This window comes from Chanodichthys erythropterus, chromosome 11, assembly GCF_024489055.1.
Source record: "Chanodichthys erythropterus isolate Z2021 chromosome 11, ASM2448905v1, whole genome shotgun sequence".
Classification (NCBI taxonomy): Eukaryota; Metazoa; Chordata; class Actinopteri; order Cypriniformes; family Xenocyprididae; genus Chanodichthys; species Chanodichthys erythropterus.
The window spans coordinates 262,616-278,157 of NC_090231.1; the positions used below are offsets into that span (position 1 = coordinate 262,616).

The 15,542-nt window shown below is 40.0% G+C and overlaps 1 protein-coding gene across 1 annotated transcript; it reads right to left on the minus strand.

The window, feature by feature from the left end:
* Positions 1-193: 193 nt before the first annotated feature.
* Positions 194-4,071, minus strand: LOC137030165 (uncharacterized; the record flags this gene model as incomplete). The annotated part of the gene is made up of 11 exons (XM_067400326.1): positions 194-286; positions 353-469; positions 646-737; positions 837-932; positions 1,090-1,731; positions 1,847-1,988; positions 2,066-2,259; positions 2,333-2,437; positions 2,620-2,824; positions 2,908-3,047; positions 3,126-4,071. Coding segments are annotated over 11 exons (2,772 nt in total), but the record flags the coding sequence as incomplete, so codon positions are not given.
* Positions 4,072-15,542: the final 11,471 nt, after the last annotated feature.

Genomic DNA, 15,542 nt, shown 5'->3' on the forward strand with positions numbered 1-15,542 from the left:
GAGACCATTTTTGGAACTGCATTTATAACTGTTCCATTTTTAGATAATAGATAACTTTACTGACTTACCGGAAATGATAAAAATGGGTCCAAATCAAATGGTGGTAGCCAGGTAACTACAACGTAGGAATTTGCTGCCAACACATCCATTCCCTAAGCATAGCATTCAATTGCACATCCATTACAAAAGACAATTATGTTTCCAGATTATCATGAGTTAAAGCTGTAGAGAAAAATACCTTTTCCTTAGCCGCCATTACAATTACATCAAGACAGCTGTTTGCAATCTGTTAAAAAAAAAAAAAGTTGTATGGTCACTTTTTTATTTTTGAAATCATTGTGTGTTCACTTACTGTTGCCTCAAGCTCTGCACAGAGTCCCAAGGTCCGGAAATCTTTTCGCTGCAGTGTAATTCTTCCAACTTGAGCAATTTTCTCATCTGGGTCATTTTCACTCAAAACCTGGTCAAGCTTTACCACAGAAAGATAGAGAGACCAAAATTACATTCAAAATACACAAAATGTTTTATGAGGGGAAAAAAAGAAAAGAAAATTATATTATAAAAAAAAAAAATATATATATATATATATATATATATATATATATATATATATATATATATATATATATTAAAAATATATTTTACCATTGATGTCTGCCTTTCACTTGGCTGGAAATCCCAACAACGTCTACTGGCAGACAACTGTTTAATGTCACAAACCATACGGTTTCCTGTTGCTGCATAAACATTTTGAAAATAAATTATACACAACATAAAATATAGAATTTTACCAATGTCTTACTACCCCTATTTAACTCCTGAATGAACACACTCACCACCAGTTGTAACCATTGTAACAGTTGGGGAACTGTGCTCCATCACAACTTCAGTCCCACTTGGTTCCTCAGGGGACAAGGGTTCCTCAGGATTACCTTTTAAAGAGAGTTAAACAGGAAATGAATTAAAATGTATCGAACAGAAATTCATCAGTGGTTAGTGGACCAGTATAATGTTATAACATAGGATTGATTAAAGTCTGTCCACAAATCTTGGTAGGTTAATATGATATAAGAAACAAGTTAAATTTACCAAACACAGCTTGGCCATACACATTTGTTACCGCTGTGTCCCCAAAAGTCTTCTTTAATCTTTCCAGCCTTTTGTTGTTTTTCTTTTCATTGTAGTGATGAATTATGTTCCTCATTTGAAAGAGATGCGTTGAAGGCAAAGACATGTTCAAGAAGTAGTTGTTTTTTTTCATCTTTGCGAAGAGTTGCTCTGCAACCTGGCTGTTCACTTTCCCAGCCAACTGAGGTACTAGAGTGAGCTTCCTCAACACATCTTTGCTGTCTTTTGTATTGGCTTCGTGAAACCGATCATACAGCACATAGTGATCCGATGAACCTGTCACTGGGTGACCATTAAGGTCTGGCACTGTCTTTTTAGTGTTCAGCCAAGGTAGTGATACTTTAAGCTTTCCACATTTAGCCAATTCTATGTTGGATTGAGTGGGTTCTGCTAAACGACCTTCAAATGGTGAGATGGGTATCTTTTCTGATGCCCTCAAATTCAAATGTGTTGCAAGACCCCGTGCAAAGTCATAAATTATGACATTTGGCATATGCTTCCAGGATAAGAGTAAGTCTGCAAAGTCTCGAGGGCTCTCAGCTCGCAGATTGCATTTGATACTATAAACAATCCCACACGGGCACATTATCACTGCCCAGCCTCCTAAAAAACAAGATATTAATTACATCCAATGAGTAAATCAAAGTATAATTTTGTTTTATTTCTAACTACACATAAACTAGATTAAAAAATTAAATGCCAGACAACTTAAGCTTACCAGAGGCCCCCCAGATTTTCTCAAAGATTTTGTCATACGTTTGTCTGGACTTCATTTCATTTGATAACCTCAGAAGAAGATCATTGCGGGATCCATTGGAGTCCAAACCACATTCTTTACATAACTTCCTAATGACCCCAACCTAACAAAATATATAGTCTTGTCAACAAGGTAATATTAAAAAAAAAAATAAAAGTGTTTTTTACAAACAAACCCTACCTTTTGTTTGTAAAGTTCTTCTCTGAGTCTGTCCTCTGTAACTGTAATTTCAGAAATTTCAGATACAGACTTCGGAACATGAATCTTTTCAAACTCTGTGTTTATTACAGTGTTTGAATGCCGTGTGTGCTTCCCTATCCAAGGGGCCCAAAAATGGTATGTTGGTGATACCGCACATGGATTGTGTCTACCACCTAAAAACCAAAAAATGCATTGTATTATGTTGTCTTTTGCTTTCCAGTGATGTACAAAGCATTGTGTTCATACTTGCAACAAATCCCCGACCAATCATATCACAGGACATGGCCTCCCAAAAATGTTCCAGGTTGACCTCCCCATTAAAATTCTCTGCAGGACCCTCGATGTCACTTACTAAAGAGTGAAAAAATAGCGCATTATGACAAGGTCAAACTGAGAAAATTATAAAATTATATTAAGTCAAATTAAAATGAACAGCTAAAAAATGCAGCGCAAGTTGCTTTGGACAAAAGTGTCTGCCAAATACATAAAAGTTAATGTAAACAATTACAAGTGGAGTATCATAGTAGTCATACCTGATAAATGGAAAACACCTTTTTTGTGTAAATCCATAATCACCACAGGGGGGTGATCACCACAAGTAATGCAAGTATACTTGTAGTCGTGATCTGTAAGGGCCTCAAAGTGCAGGTATGCATGAAGCACTGTGTCTGCACGTGGAAACTTCAAACCAGTCTGATCTTCTAAAAACTCGACTGCTCTGCTCACAGCAGTATGGACCTGGGAAAAAAAAAAAGATCTATATTTATGTACGCATTGAAAAGTACTGTTCTTAGTGAACACATTAATAAGCTGAAGGTTACCTGTAGAAGGTTTCTTAAGGTTAAGCATAAGGGTATGTCAAGAAGGATGTGATCATTAAAATTGTGGAGTTGGTCTTTCCACTCTTGGTAGCGGTAAAACAATCCACACATTGGGCACTGCTTGCAGTAGGTTAATACATCTATCATTCAAAACAAGTATTGCATCAGAGGACAGTGTAATTACATAGCACATATGCATATTAATAACACCATCCTACCTTCGGTAATGCACCAGTTGGAGAGTATTTTAGCCCTCTTTGTAATCAGAATTGGTTCACTAAGAGGGACAACACCTGGGCATCTCTGACATATAGTCTCTTCAGGACAAAGATACTTTGGGTACTCTTTGCCTGGTGATGGTTGACGTATATTTTCTGGTAGGACAGCAGGTATTCTCTTGTGCTGTAGAATGTACTGCACCATTTGTTTCAAACCCAGGTCATTCGGAGGATACAAAGGGTGGTCTTCTGTGATGTCGCTCTCCTCTGAATGTGCCTTTTGGTGTGGTGATTCTTCTCTGCTGAAGACAGTACGGAAAAGCTCACGGTCCGTTTGAAACAAATGCCATTTCGCAATGTACTTATGCGTACACGAACGGCGCACTTTGGAGCAGGGGCAGTGCCAAGTGTTTAATTTGGTGTTGTAAACAACAATCACACGCCCTAGCCGGCTATAATAGGAGACATTTGGCTCAAAAACAGAAATGAACTTTTTTGTTTGAGGGCTGCCAGTTGAGGTTACCACAGAGAGTGGTACACTGCTAGAAATGGCAAGCTGTTGACGAGCAAGGCATATTTTTTTCTTCTCTTCACCAAACCACTTGGCTCTCACCATTTCTGTTAAAACATCTTCCTTTAGAGAGACTGCTTCAGCTGAGGATTTGCAGTAGCTAACAGATCTGACATGCATACACTGATACGACAACAGACCACTCCTGTGGGCTACTTCCATGTTCACTTGGCAGTCGTTTGATTCACAGCAGATCATGTGTTGTTCTCCCCATGTTTTATATTGGACATGAAGAGGAGTACTCTGACCTCTTGCAACATTTAGCACAGTGAATATGCCATTCAATTTGTCTACACACTGGCTTGGAAGGTGGAATTTGGCATTAATGTCCTTTATTGGTTGATGTGTGTGTTTACGGTCAATGTGTTTCTTCAAATTTTTTTATTCATGAGGGTACTACATATTGGGCATTTCTGTTTAATAATAGGCCGTGCACGAACCGTGCCAGGCAGGTTATACACTGTGCTGGTCGCTGATGGGGTCCCAGTAGTCGCTGGCAGGTTATACACTGTGCTGGTCGCTGATGGGGTCCCAGTAGTCGCTGGCAGGTTATACACTGTGCTGGTCGCTGATGGGGTCCCAGTAGTCACTGGCAGGTTATACACTGTGCTGGTCGCTGATGGGGTCCCAGTAGTCGCTGGCAGGTTATACACTGTGCTGGTCACTGATGGGGTAAATGTTGCACTGGTCGTTGACAGCATTTTACATGGTGTGGGACGCTGCTTTGATTTACAAATTTCTAAATGAGTATGAAAAACCTCTCTCCTTAGAATTGTGGCTGCACAGAAGAGACAGTGGAAATGTTGAGTTGGTCTGCAGCCCAGTCCACATCTGTGAAATGTGAAATCTGAAATATTTGATGATATTTTAGTATAAAATACAAATAAACAAAAACATAACTGTTTGTTTGTTATGTTAGTGTTTGTCTAAACCTTTGACATTATCAATTGTATGATAAAAATCATGCAGAAAACCTGCCAATTCCAAAGGGACTAATATTAAATAATATTTATTGCAACTGAATATTAACAAATAACTCAAGACATTCATACCTCCATGCACAACAGCCTTTTTGAAGTGAATTTTGATGTGACTGTTCAATTTGTCCCGTCTTGTTGGTTTAAAAATACTGCTAGCACAAAAAGGGCAGTGAAAATTCCTGCAGCATGTTGTGCATTGCTCCAAAGGTGGTAATGCTGAACCTCTCTGAATCGTTATATGGTTCTATAAACAAAATAAAATAAATTTAAAGCATTTCTCAAAGTCAGAAAATTTAACAAATACCGTGAAATACAACGTCAATTGATTAAAATCACAAACCATGAATATGTATCCTAACAAAGTAATACAATCTAACTGCAAAATAATTAAGTGATCAAGTGGCTTCGTCACAATGCCAGCTAGCAAAATACTTAGATCCATTTTGTAATAGCGTTAATCTAAAAACAATCGATGATATACACAACATGTGTATTTAATACACAAGGCATTTTTACCTTGTTCTCTTCTTCCGCCATGGTGATTCCGTTTTCATTAGCTTTTAACTGAGTTCTCTTCTTTTGCCATTATTAACTTCACGCCGTGTCTTCCACCATGATTGTTTATGTCACTGACTCCGCCCACATCCGACGTGCCACTGTGACTCCGCCCACATCCGACGTGCCACTGTAACTCCGCCCACTTCCGCCCTCACGCTGTTAGTCTGGCGCTGTCGTCCTCAGACTGTCATGACGTATGGTTCTGCGGTTCTGCAGTTGGTTAATATTGCGTTGGAAAGGCCCTTTCCCCAACTAGATTCGATTCAAGTTTGGTGCGATTTGGTCTAGGCGTTCTTGAGATATAAGCACAAAAAGATACGCATTAGACCAGGCGTAACTCCCGACCCCCAACACTCACTGTCCTGGCGATGGTCTCGTTCCACAGGGCCCGTTGAGCTCTATCTACCCTCTGAGTTTCAGAATTTTTCGATGTCCTGTTCCTGAGATATAAGCGATAAACCAAATTCCTATTCATCATTCATTCATTCATTATTTTGGTGTGAAAAAGACAAGACTTGCACTAAGATTTTCTTACCTATCATGTAATTTCAAATATCTACAACAAAACATTTTGCGTGGCAAAATGTACTCAAGAGCTTATAATTCCTAAATTAAAACTCAGAACTTCACGAAATTAAGTGAGCACACGCAGCATATGCCTCTAAAGAAGCATGCCAATTTTTATGGAGATCGACCAATAGGTGGCGCTATAACTGTAAAAGCTTTAAAATCCATATATTTTCAATGGTAAATTGCCTGTTTTGGCTGAAAATGGTCAATACCTTCTATGATTTAGGTGTTTACATGCTTGCTAAATAAAACTTAAATATCTTTTAAACTTTAAAGTATCTTTTTATGCATATCTGCTTAAAGGTCTTAAATGCTTGAACCCCGGTAAATGCTGCTTGCAGCTTTAATTATTATTATTATTATTATTCTGCCGTAAAACTGATTGTGCAGCCTAAACCGTAAGTGCTAGAGACTTGAAACTTTGTCAAATGATAGTACAAAAATCGAGGAGAGGTTGACAAAGTATGACCCAAATCGGCCAATAGGTGGCGCTACAGCGATCAAATGTGCGAAATGGCTCATAACTCCTAAACCGTTTATCGTAGATTAATAAAATTACATATTTGGAATCCTTGGGTCAAGGCGGTTAAAAGCATAGAAAAAAAGATTCGCGCTGCGAGGTCCCGTTTTCCCGCCATTTTGAATTTTGTCCAAAACCTACTTTTGCGAACTAGTCCTAGGTTTTTTGCCCGATCAGAACCAAACCAGTGCAGAAATGTTCTCTGTAGTGTGATTATCAATAATTATTAAAAAAAAGTTGAAATTTTCATTCACGGTCACTAAAGGGCGCCAAAACGTACGATGTGGGCGGAGCCACTTTTACTAAAATGGCTATAACTCGAGAAAGAAATTAGATATTTGCACCAAACTTGGTACACCTGTATACGGGCTAAATTTTTGGTCACGATAAAAAAATCGCGACGATTGGCCACTAGGTGGCGCTATAACGCGAAAAAAACATGAAAACAGCTGTAACTATGCAACCGTTAGTCCGATTGACTTAAAATTTGGCGTGTAGTGTCTTGGTCCAAGGGGGCATGATTGTCTATGAGAACATTGGCGTATCTCAAAAAACATGGCCGCCATCGGCCAATGAAATTTGAGCACCTATTAGACAAGGTTAACGGAGCCCGATCGGAACAAAACTCGGTGTGCATGATCGAATCGTGCTCATGGACGTCTGTACCAATTTTGAAAGAAATCGGCCACTAGTTGGCGCTAACGAGTTTTACGACTCTGTAATCACATGGTGTTTCATAAATCCACACAATATGCATATCATTTGATAGATCTACTCATGCTGAACAATTTTGCCTCAAGAACCAATTCTGTCAATCAAACCGTTCATTAATTATTCATGAATATTTTAAAAACCTACTTTTGCAAACTAGTCCTAGGTTTTTCGCCTAATCGGAATAAAACCAGTGTAGGACAATTCTCTGGACTCTCTAGATCAATAATTATTAAAAAAAAGTTGAACTTTATCCTTTGGGTCGCTATAACGGGGTCATTTAGAAAGTGGGCGTGGCTAAATATACCCAAAAGCCTATAAAACCTAAACGAAAACTCAGAACTTCACGAAAATTGGTGAACGCATGCAGAGTATGACTATACAGAAGCACACCAATTTTTATGGAGATCGGACCATAGGTGGCGCTATAACTGTTAGAAAACTTTAAAAAACTTGTGTTTTTAATGCTTTTGGATGAAATTGTATATAACTCTGGATGTGATCGACTTATTTCAACGGGAGATATATCTTTAGACTCCTGAATCCTTGCCGAGTTCAACGATATCAGACTTGCCAGGTTTCGGAAAACGGTTTGTGCCACGTTGTGATTTAGCGCTTAAAAAACGTTTGCGAATATCTTCGAAACCGTTTGTCCGATCGTCACGAAACCACCGTAGAAAACACGGAACCTAAGTTGGTTTACTAAATGTTAAAGCCCAAATGTCAAAATTTTGATAGGAAGTGGCAAAAAAATCCAATCAAAGTCTTTCATGGGTCAATTTTTATGCGCTCATATATATAAGTGTCTATAACGTCAAAACGAAATGAGATATTTTCACCAAATTTGGCACACATATGTATGGATACACTCCAAGGACATCCCCCAAAAATGGTGGAGATCGGGCAATAGGTGGCGCTATAACTGTCAAAAAACCTTTAAAACTATATATTTCTATAATGAATTGCCTGACACTGTCATTTTGTGCCACCAGATGGCAGCAGAAGGCCACTAATATAATTCAAGGTTTCAAGAATTCAATGTTTTGTCATTTAAAATCCCTTTAAACCAGGGGTGCCCAATCCTGTTCCTGGACATCTACCTACCTGCACATTTTAGCTCCAACCCTGATAAAACACACCTGAATCAGTTAATTAAGATCTTCAGGAGCACTTCATAATTACAGACAGGTGTGTTGAGCTGGGCTAGAGCTGAATTGTAGGAAGGTAGATCTACAGGAACAGGATTGGGCACCCCTACTTTAAACTATATAAATCCTTATAATAACATTACAAATCACATTTTTTTCAAGGTTTACCACTTCATTTGTTCATGTGACTTATGTCTTTGCAGTAAGACAACATTACAATTACATTGTGACCTGAAAATTATATTTTTTTGTTTATGTGTGTGTGTGTATGTGTGTAAAGCATGCTTCGTATGTATAAGGTATTACTGTTTAAACCTTTTCTTTCTGTGTTTGTTTTAGCATATATGATTTCAGTGGTACATGCTTGCTAAATAAGACAAATCCTGCCTTAAACTGCCTTAAATGCTTGAACCCCGATAAAATGCTGCATGCAGCTTTAATTATTATTATTATTCTTTTTCTTCTGCCGTAAAACGCATCGTGCAGCCCAAACCGTAAGGCCTAGAGACTTGAAACTTTGTCAGATGATAGTACAAAAATCGAGGAGAGGTTGACAAAGTATGACCCAAATCGGCCAATGGGTGGCGCTACAGCGATCAAATGCGCAAAATGGCTCATAACTCCTAAACCGTTTGTCGTAGATTAAAAGAATTACATATTTGGAATCCTTGCGTCAAGGCGGTGACAAGCGTAGAAGATCAGATTTGCTCTCCGAGGTCCCGTTTTCCCGCCATTTTGAATTTTGTCCAAAACCTACTTTTCGAACTAGTCCTAGGTTTTTTGCCCGATCGGAACCAAACCAGTGCAGAAATGTTCTCTGGAGTGTGAATATCAATAATTATCAAAAAAAGTTGAAATTTTGATTCACGGTCACGAAGGGGCGCCAAAACGTACGTTAAGGGCGGAGCCACTTTTACTAAAATGGCTATAACTCGAGAACGAAAAGAGATATTTGCACCAAACTCGGTACACATATGTATGGGCTCATTCTTTGGTCACGATAAAAAAATCTCGTCGATTGGGCATTAGGTGGCGCTATAACTTGAAAAAAACATAAACACGTCTGTAACTAAGCAACCGTTAGTCCAATCGACTTGAAATTTGGCATGCAGTGTCTTGGTCCAAGGGGGCATGATGGTCTATGAGGACATTGGCGTATCTCAAAAAACATGGCCGCCATCGGCCAATGAAGTTTGAGCACCTATTAGACCAGGTTAACGGAGGCCGATCGGAACGAAACTCAATGGGCATGTTCAACTCATGGTCCTAGAGGTCTGTAAGAATTTTGAAAGAAATCGGCCACAAGTTGGCGCTAACGAGTTTTACGCCTCGGTAATCACATGGTGTTTCATAAAATGCATATCATTTGATAGATCTCCTCATGCTGAACAACTTTGCCTCAAGAACCAATTCTGTCAATCAAATCGTTCATTAATTATTCGCAAATATGTGAAAAACCTACTTTTGCGAACTAGTCCTAGGTTTTTCACCCGATTGGAATGAAACCAGTGTAGGACAATTCTATGGACTCTCTAGATCAATAATTATCAAAAAAAGTTGAACTTTGTCCTGTGGGTTGCTATAACTGGTCATTTAGAAAATGGGTGTGGCAAATTGTACTCAAAAGCCTATAAATCCTAAACGAAAACTCGGAACTTCACGAAAATAAGTGAGCATATGCCAAATATTGTTCTAAATAAGCATGACAAATTTTGTGAAGATTGGGCAACAGGTATAGAAGTTATAACAGTTATAATGATGAAAAATGACAATATTCCTATGTTTATAAACAAAATCTCAACCAATCCAGCCAGCACTGAGCTCATTCGAACAGTCTAGATGACGTCTGTCCACACTATGAATTTCAGGCATTTTCATTGAATTTTCGCCGAGATATTAGCCAAAAACCAGCGGGCGCGATTTAAAATGGCGGCCGCCAATGACGTCACATCCCGGTACATTTTTGCTTCTAACTCAGGAACCGAAAGTCCCCGCGAGCTCAAACTCGGATGGCAAGGTCCCCTCCCGGCCCTTGAGCGGCCACATCCGTCGCGGGCCTCGGGGACGCCCCCCCGCGGATCGCTAGTTCGCGGGACCCCCGAATTTAAACGGCCGTAACTCCCGAGCCCTACCTCCTAGGACCTTGGGGAAGGGCTCGTTGGAAAGGCCCTTTCCCCAACTAGATTCGATTCAAGTTTGGTGCGATTTGGTCTAGGCGTTCTTGAGATATAAGCACAAAAAGATACGCATTAGACCAGGCGTAACTCCCGACCCCCAACACTCACTGTCCTGGCGATGGTCTCGTTCCACAGGGCCCGTTGAGCTCTATCTACCCTCTGAGTTTCAGAATTTTTCGATGTCCTGTTCCTGAGATATAAGCGATAAACCAAATTCCTATTCATCATTCATTCATTCATTATTTTGGTGTGAAAAAGACAAGACTTGCACTAAGATTTTCTTACCTATCATGTAATTTCAAATATCTACAACAAAACATTTTGCATGGCAAAATGTACTCAAGAGCTTATAATTCCTAAATTAAAACTCAGAACTTCACGAAATTAAGTGAGCACACGCAGCATATGCCTCTAAAGAAGCATGCCAATTTTTATGGAGATCGACCAATAGGTGGCGCTATAACTGTAAAAGCTTTAAAATCCATATATTTTCAATGGTAAATTGCCTGTTTTGGCTGAAAATGGTCAATACCTTCTATGATTTAGGTGTTTACATGCTTGCTAAATAAAACTTAAATATCTTTTAAACTTTAAAGTATCTTTTTATGCATATCTGCTTAAAGGTCTTAAATGCTTGAACCCCGGTAAATGCTGCTTGCAGCTTTAATTAGGGGTTCAAGCACGTAGTGCTGAAACCCTATTGTTATTGTGCTGATTTTTATTATTATTATTCTTTTTCTTCTGCCGTAAAACGCATCGTGCAGCCCAAACCGTAAGGCCTAGAGACTTGAAACTTTGTCAGATGATAGTACAAAAATCGAGGAGAGGTTGACAAAGTATGACCCAAATCGGCCAATGGGTGGCGCTACAGCGATCAAATGCGCAAAATGGCTCATAACTCCTAAACCGTTTGTCGTAGATTAAAAGAATTACATATTTGGAATCCTTGCGTCAAGGCGGTGACAAGCGTAGAAGATCAGATTTGCTCTCCGAGGTCCCGTTTTCCCGCCATTTTGAATTTTGTCCAAAACCTACTTTTCGAACTAGTCCTAGGTTTTTTGCCCGATCGGAACCAAACCAGTGCAGAAATGTTCTCTGGAGTGTGAATATCAATAATTATCAAAAAAAAGTTGAAATTTTGATTCACGGTCACGAAGGGGCGCCAAAACGTACGTTAAGGGCGGAGCCACTTTTACTAAAATGGCTATAACTCGAGAACGAAAAGAGATATTTGCACCAAACTCGGTACACATATGTATGGGCTCATTCTTTGGTCACGATAAAAAAAATCTCGTCGATTGGGCATTAGGTGGCGCTATAACTTGAAAAAAACATAAACACGTCTGTAACTAAGCAACCGTTAGTCCAATCGACTTGAAATTTGGCATGCAGTGTCTTGGTCCAAGGGGGCATGATGGTCTATGAGGACATTGGCGTATCTCAAAAAACATGGCCGCCATCGGCCAATGAAGTTTGAGCACCTATTAGACCAGGTTAACGGAGGCCGATCGGAACGAAACTCAATGGGCATGTTCAACTCATGGTCCTAGAGGTCTGTAAGAATTTTGAAAGAAATCGGCCACAAGTTGGCGCTAACGAGTTTTACGCCTCGGTAATCACATGGTGTTTCATAAAATGCATATCATTTGATAGATCTCCTCATGCTGAACAACTTTGCCTCAAGAACCAATTCTGTCAATCAAATCGTTCATTAATTATTCGCAAATATGTGAAAAACCTACTTTTGCGAACTAGTCCTAGGTTTTTCACCCGATTGGAATGAAACCAGTGTAGGACAATTCTATGGACTCTCTAGATCAATAATTATCAAAAAAAGTTGAACTTTGTCCTGTGGGTTGCTATAACTGGTCATTTAGAAAATGGGTGTGGCAAATTGTACTCAAAAGCCTATAAATCCTAAACGAAAACTCGGAACTTCACGAAAATAAGTGAGCATATGCCAAATATTGTTCTAAATAAGCATGACAAATTTTGTGAAGATTGGGCAACAGGTATAGAAGTTATAACAGTTATAATGATGAAAAATGACAATATTCCTATGTTTATAAACAAAATCTCAACCAATCCAGCCAGCACTGAGCTCATTCGAACAGTCTAGATGACGTCTGTCCACACTATGAATTTCAGGCATTTTCATTGAATTTTCGCCGAGATATTAGCCAAAAACCAGCGGGCGCGATTTAAAATGGCGGCCGCCAATGACGTCACATCCCGGTACATTTTTGCTTCTAACTCAGGAACCGAAAGTCCCCGCGAGCTCAAACTCGGATGGCAAGGTCCCCTCCCGGCCCTTGAGCGGCCACATCCGTCGCGGGCCTCGGGGACGCCCCCCCGCGGATCGCTAGTTCGCGGGACCCCCGAATTTAAACGGCCGTAACTCCCGAGCCCTACCTCCTAGGACCTTGGGGAAGGGCTCGTTGGAAAGGCCCTTTCCCCAACTAGATTCGATTCAAGTTTGGTGCGATTTGGTCTAGGCGTTCTTGAGATATAAGCACAAAAAGATACGCATTAGACCAGGCGTAACTCCCGACCCCCAACACTCACTGTCCTGGCGATGGTCTCGTTCCACAGGGCCCGTTGAGCTCTATCTACCCTCTGAGTTTCAGAATTTTTCGATGTCCTGTTCCTGAGATATAAGCGATAAACCAAATTCCTATTCATCATTCATTCATTCATTATTTTGGTGTGAAAAAGACAAGACTTGCACTAAGATTTTCTTACCTATCATGTAATTTCAAATATCTACAACAAAACATTTTGCATGGCAAAATGTACTCAAGAGCTTATAATTCCTAAATTAAAACTCAGAACTTCACGAAATTAAGTGAGCACACGCAGCATATGCCTCTAAAGAAGCATGCCAATTTTTATGGAGATCGACCAATAGGTGGCGCTATAACTGTAAAAGCTTTAAAATCCATATATTTTCAATGGTAAATTGCCTGTTTTGGCTGAAAATGGTCAATACCTTCTATGATTTAGGTGTTTACATGCTTGCTAAATAAAACTTAAATATCTTTTAAACTTTAAAGTATCTTTTTATGCATATCTGCTTAAAGGTCTTAAATGCTTGAACCCCGGTAAATGCTGCTTGCAGCTTTAATTAGGGGTTCAAGCACGTAGTGCTGAAACCCTATTGTTATTGTGCTGATTTTTATTATTATTATTCTTTTTCTTCTGCCGTAAAACGCATCGTGCAGCCCAAACCGTAAGGCCTAGAGACTTGAAACTTTGTCAGATGATAGTACAAAAATCGAGGAGAGGTTGACAAAGTATGACCCAAATCGGCCAATGGGTGGCGCTACAGCGATCAAATGCGCAAAATGGCTCATAACTCCTAAACCGTTTGTCGTAGATTAAAAGAATTACATATTTGGAATCCTTGCGTCAAGGCGGTGACAAGCGTAGAAGATCAGATTTGCTCTCCGAGGTCCCGTTTTCCCGCCATTTTGAATTTTGTCCAAAACCTACTTTTCGAACTAGTCCTAGGTTTTTTGCCCGATCGGAACCAAACCAGTGCAGAAATGTTCTCTGGAGTGTGAATATCAATAATTATCAAAAAAAAAGTTGAAATTTTGATTCACGGTCACGAAGGGACGCCAAAACGTACGTTAAGGGCGGAGCCACTTTTACTAAAATGGCTATAACTCGAGAACGAAAAGAGATATTTGCACCAAACTCGGTACACATATGTATGGGCTCATTCTTTGGTCACGATAAAAAAATCTCGTCGATTGGGCATTAGGTGGCGCTATAACTTGAAAAAAACATAAACACGTCTGTAACTAAGCAACCGTTAGTCCAATCGACTTGAAATTTGGCATGCAGTGTCTTGGTCCAAGGGGGCATGATGGTCTATGAGGACATTGGCGTATCTCAAAAAACATGGCCGCCATCGGCCAATGAAGTTTGAGCACCTATTAGACCAGGTTAACGGAGGCCGATCGGAACGAAACTCAATGGGCATGTTCAACTCATGGTCCTAGAGGTCTGTAAGAATTTTGAAAGAAATCGGCCACAAGTTGGCGCTAACGAGTTTTACGCCTCGGTAATCACATGGTGTTTCATAAAATGCATATCATTTGATAGATCTCCTCATGCTGAACAACTTTGCCTCAAGAACCAATTCTGTCAATCAAATCGTTCATTAATTATTCGCAAATATGTGAAAAACCTACTTTTGCGAACTAGTCCTAGGTTTTTCACCCGATTGGAATGAAACCAGTGTAGGACAATTCTATGGACTCTCTAGATCAATAATTATCAAAAAAAAGTTGAACTTTGTCCTGTGGGTTGCTATAACTGGTCATTTAGAAAATGGGTGTGGCAAATTGTACTCAAAAGCCTATAAATCCTAAACGAAAACTCGGAACTTCACGAAAATAAGTGAGCATATGCCAAATATTGTTCTAAATAAGCATGACAAATTTTGTGAAGATTGGGCAACAGGTATAGAAGTTATAACAGTTATAATGATGAAAAATGACAATATTCCTATGTTTATAAACAAAATCTCAACCAATCCAGCCAGCACTGAGCTCATTCGAACAGTCTAGATGACGTCTGTCCACACTATGAATTTCAGGCATTTTCATTGAATTTTCGCCGAGATATTAGCCAAAAACCAGCGGGCGCGATTTAAAATGGCGGCCGCCAATGACGTCACATCCCGGTACATTTTTGCTTCTAACTCAGGAACCGAAAGTCCCCGCGAGCTCAAACTCGGATGGCAAGGTCCCCTCCCGGCCCTTGAGCGGCCACATCCGTCGCGGGCCTCGGGGACGCCCCCCCGCGGATCGCTAGTTCGCGGGACCCCCGAATTTAAACGGCCGTAACTCCCGAGCCCTACCTCCTAGGACCTTGGGGAAGGGCTCGTTGGAAAGGCCCTTTCCCCAACTAGATTCGATTCAAGTTTGGTGCGATTTGGTCTAGGCGTTCTTGAGATATAAGCACAAAAAGATACGCATTAGACCAGGCGTAACTCCCGACCCCCAACACTCACTGTCCTGGCGATGGTCTCGTTCCACAGGGCCCGTTGAGCTCTATCTACCCTCTGAGTTTCAGAATTTTTCGATGTCCTGTTCCTGAGATATAAGCGATAAACCAAATTCCTATTCATCATTCATTCATTCATTATTTTGGTGTGAAAAAGACAAGACTT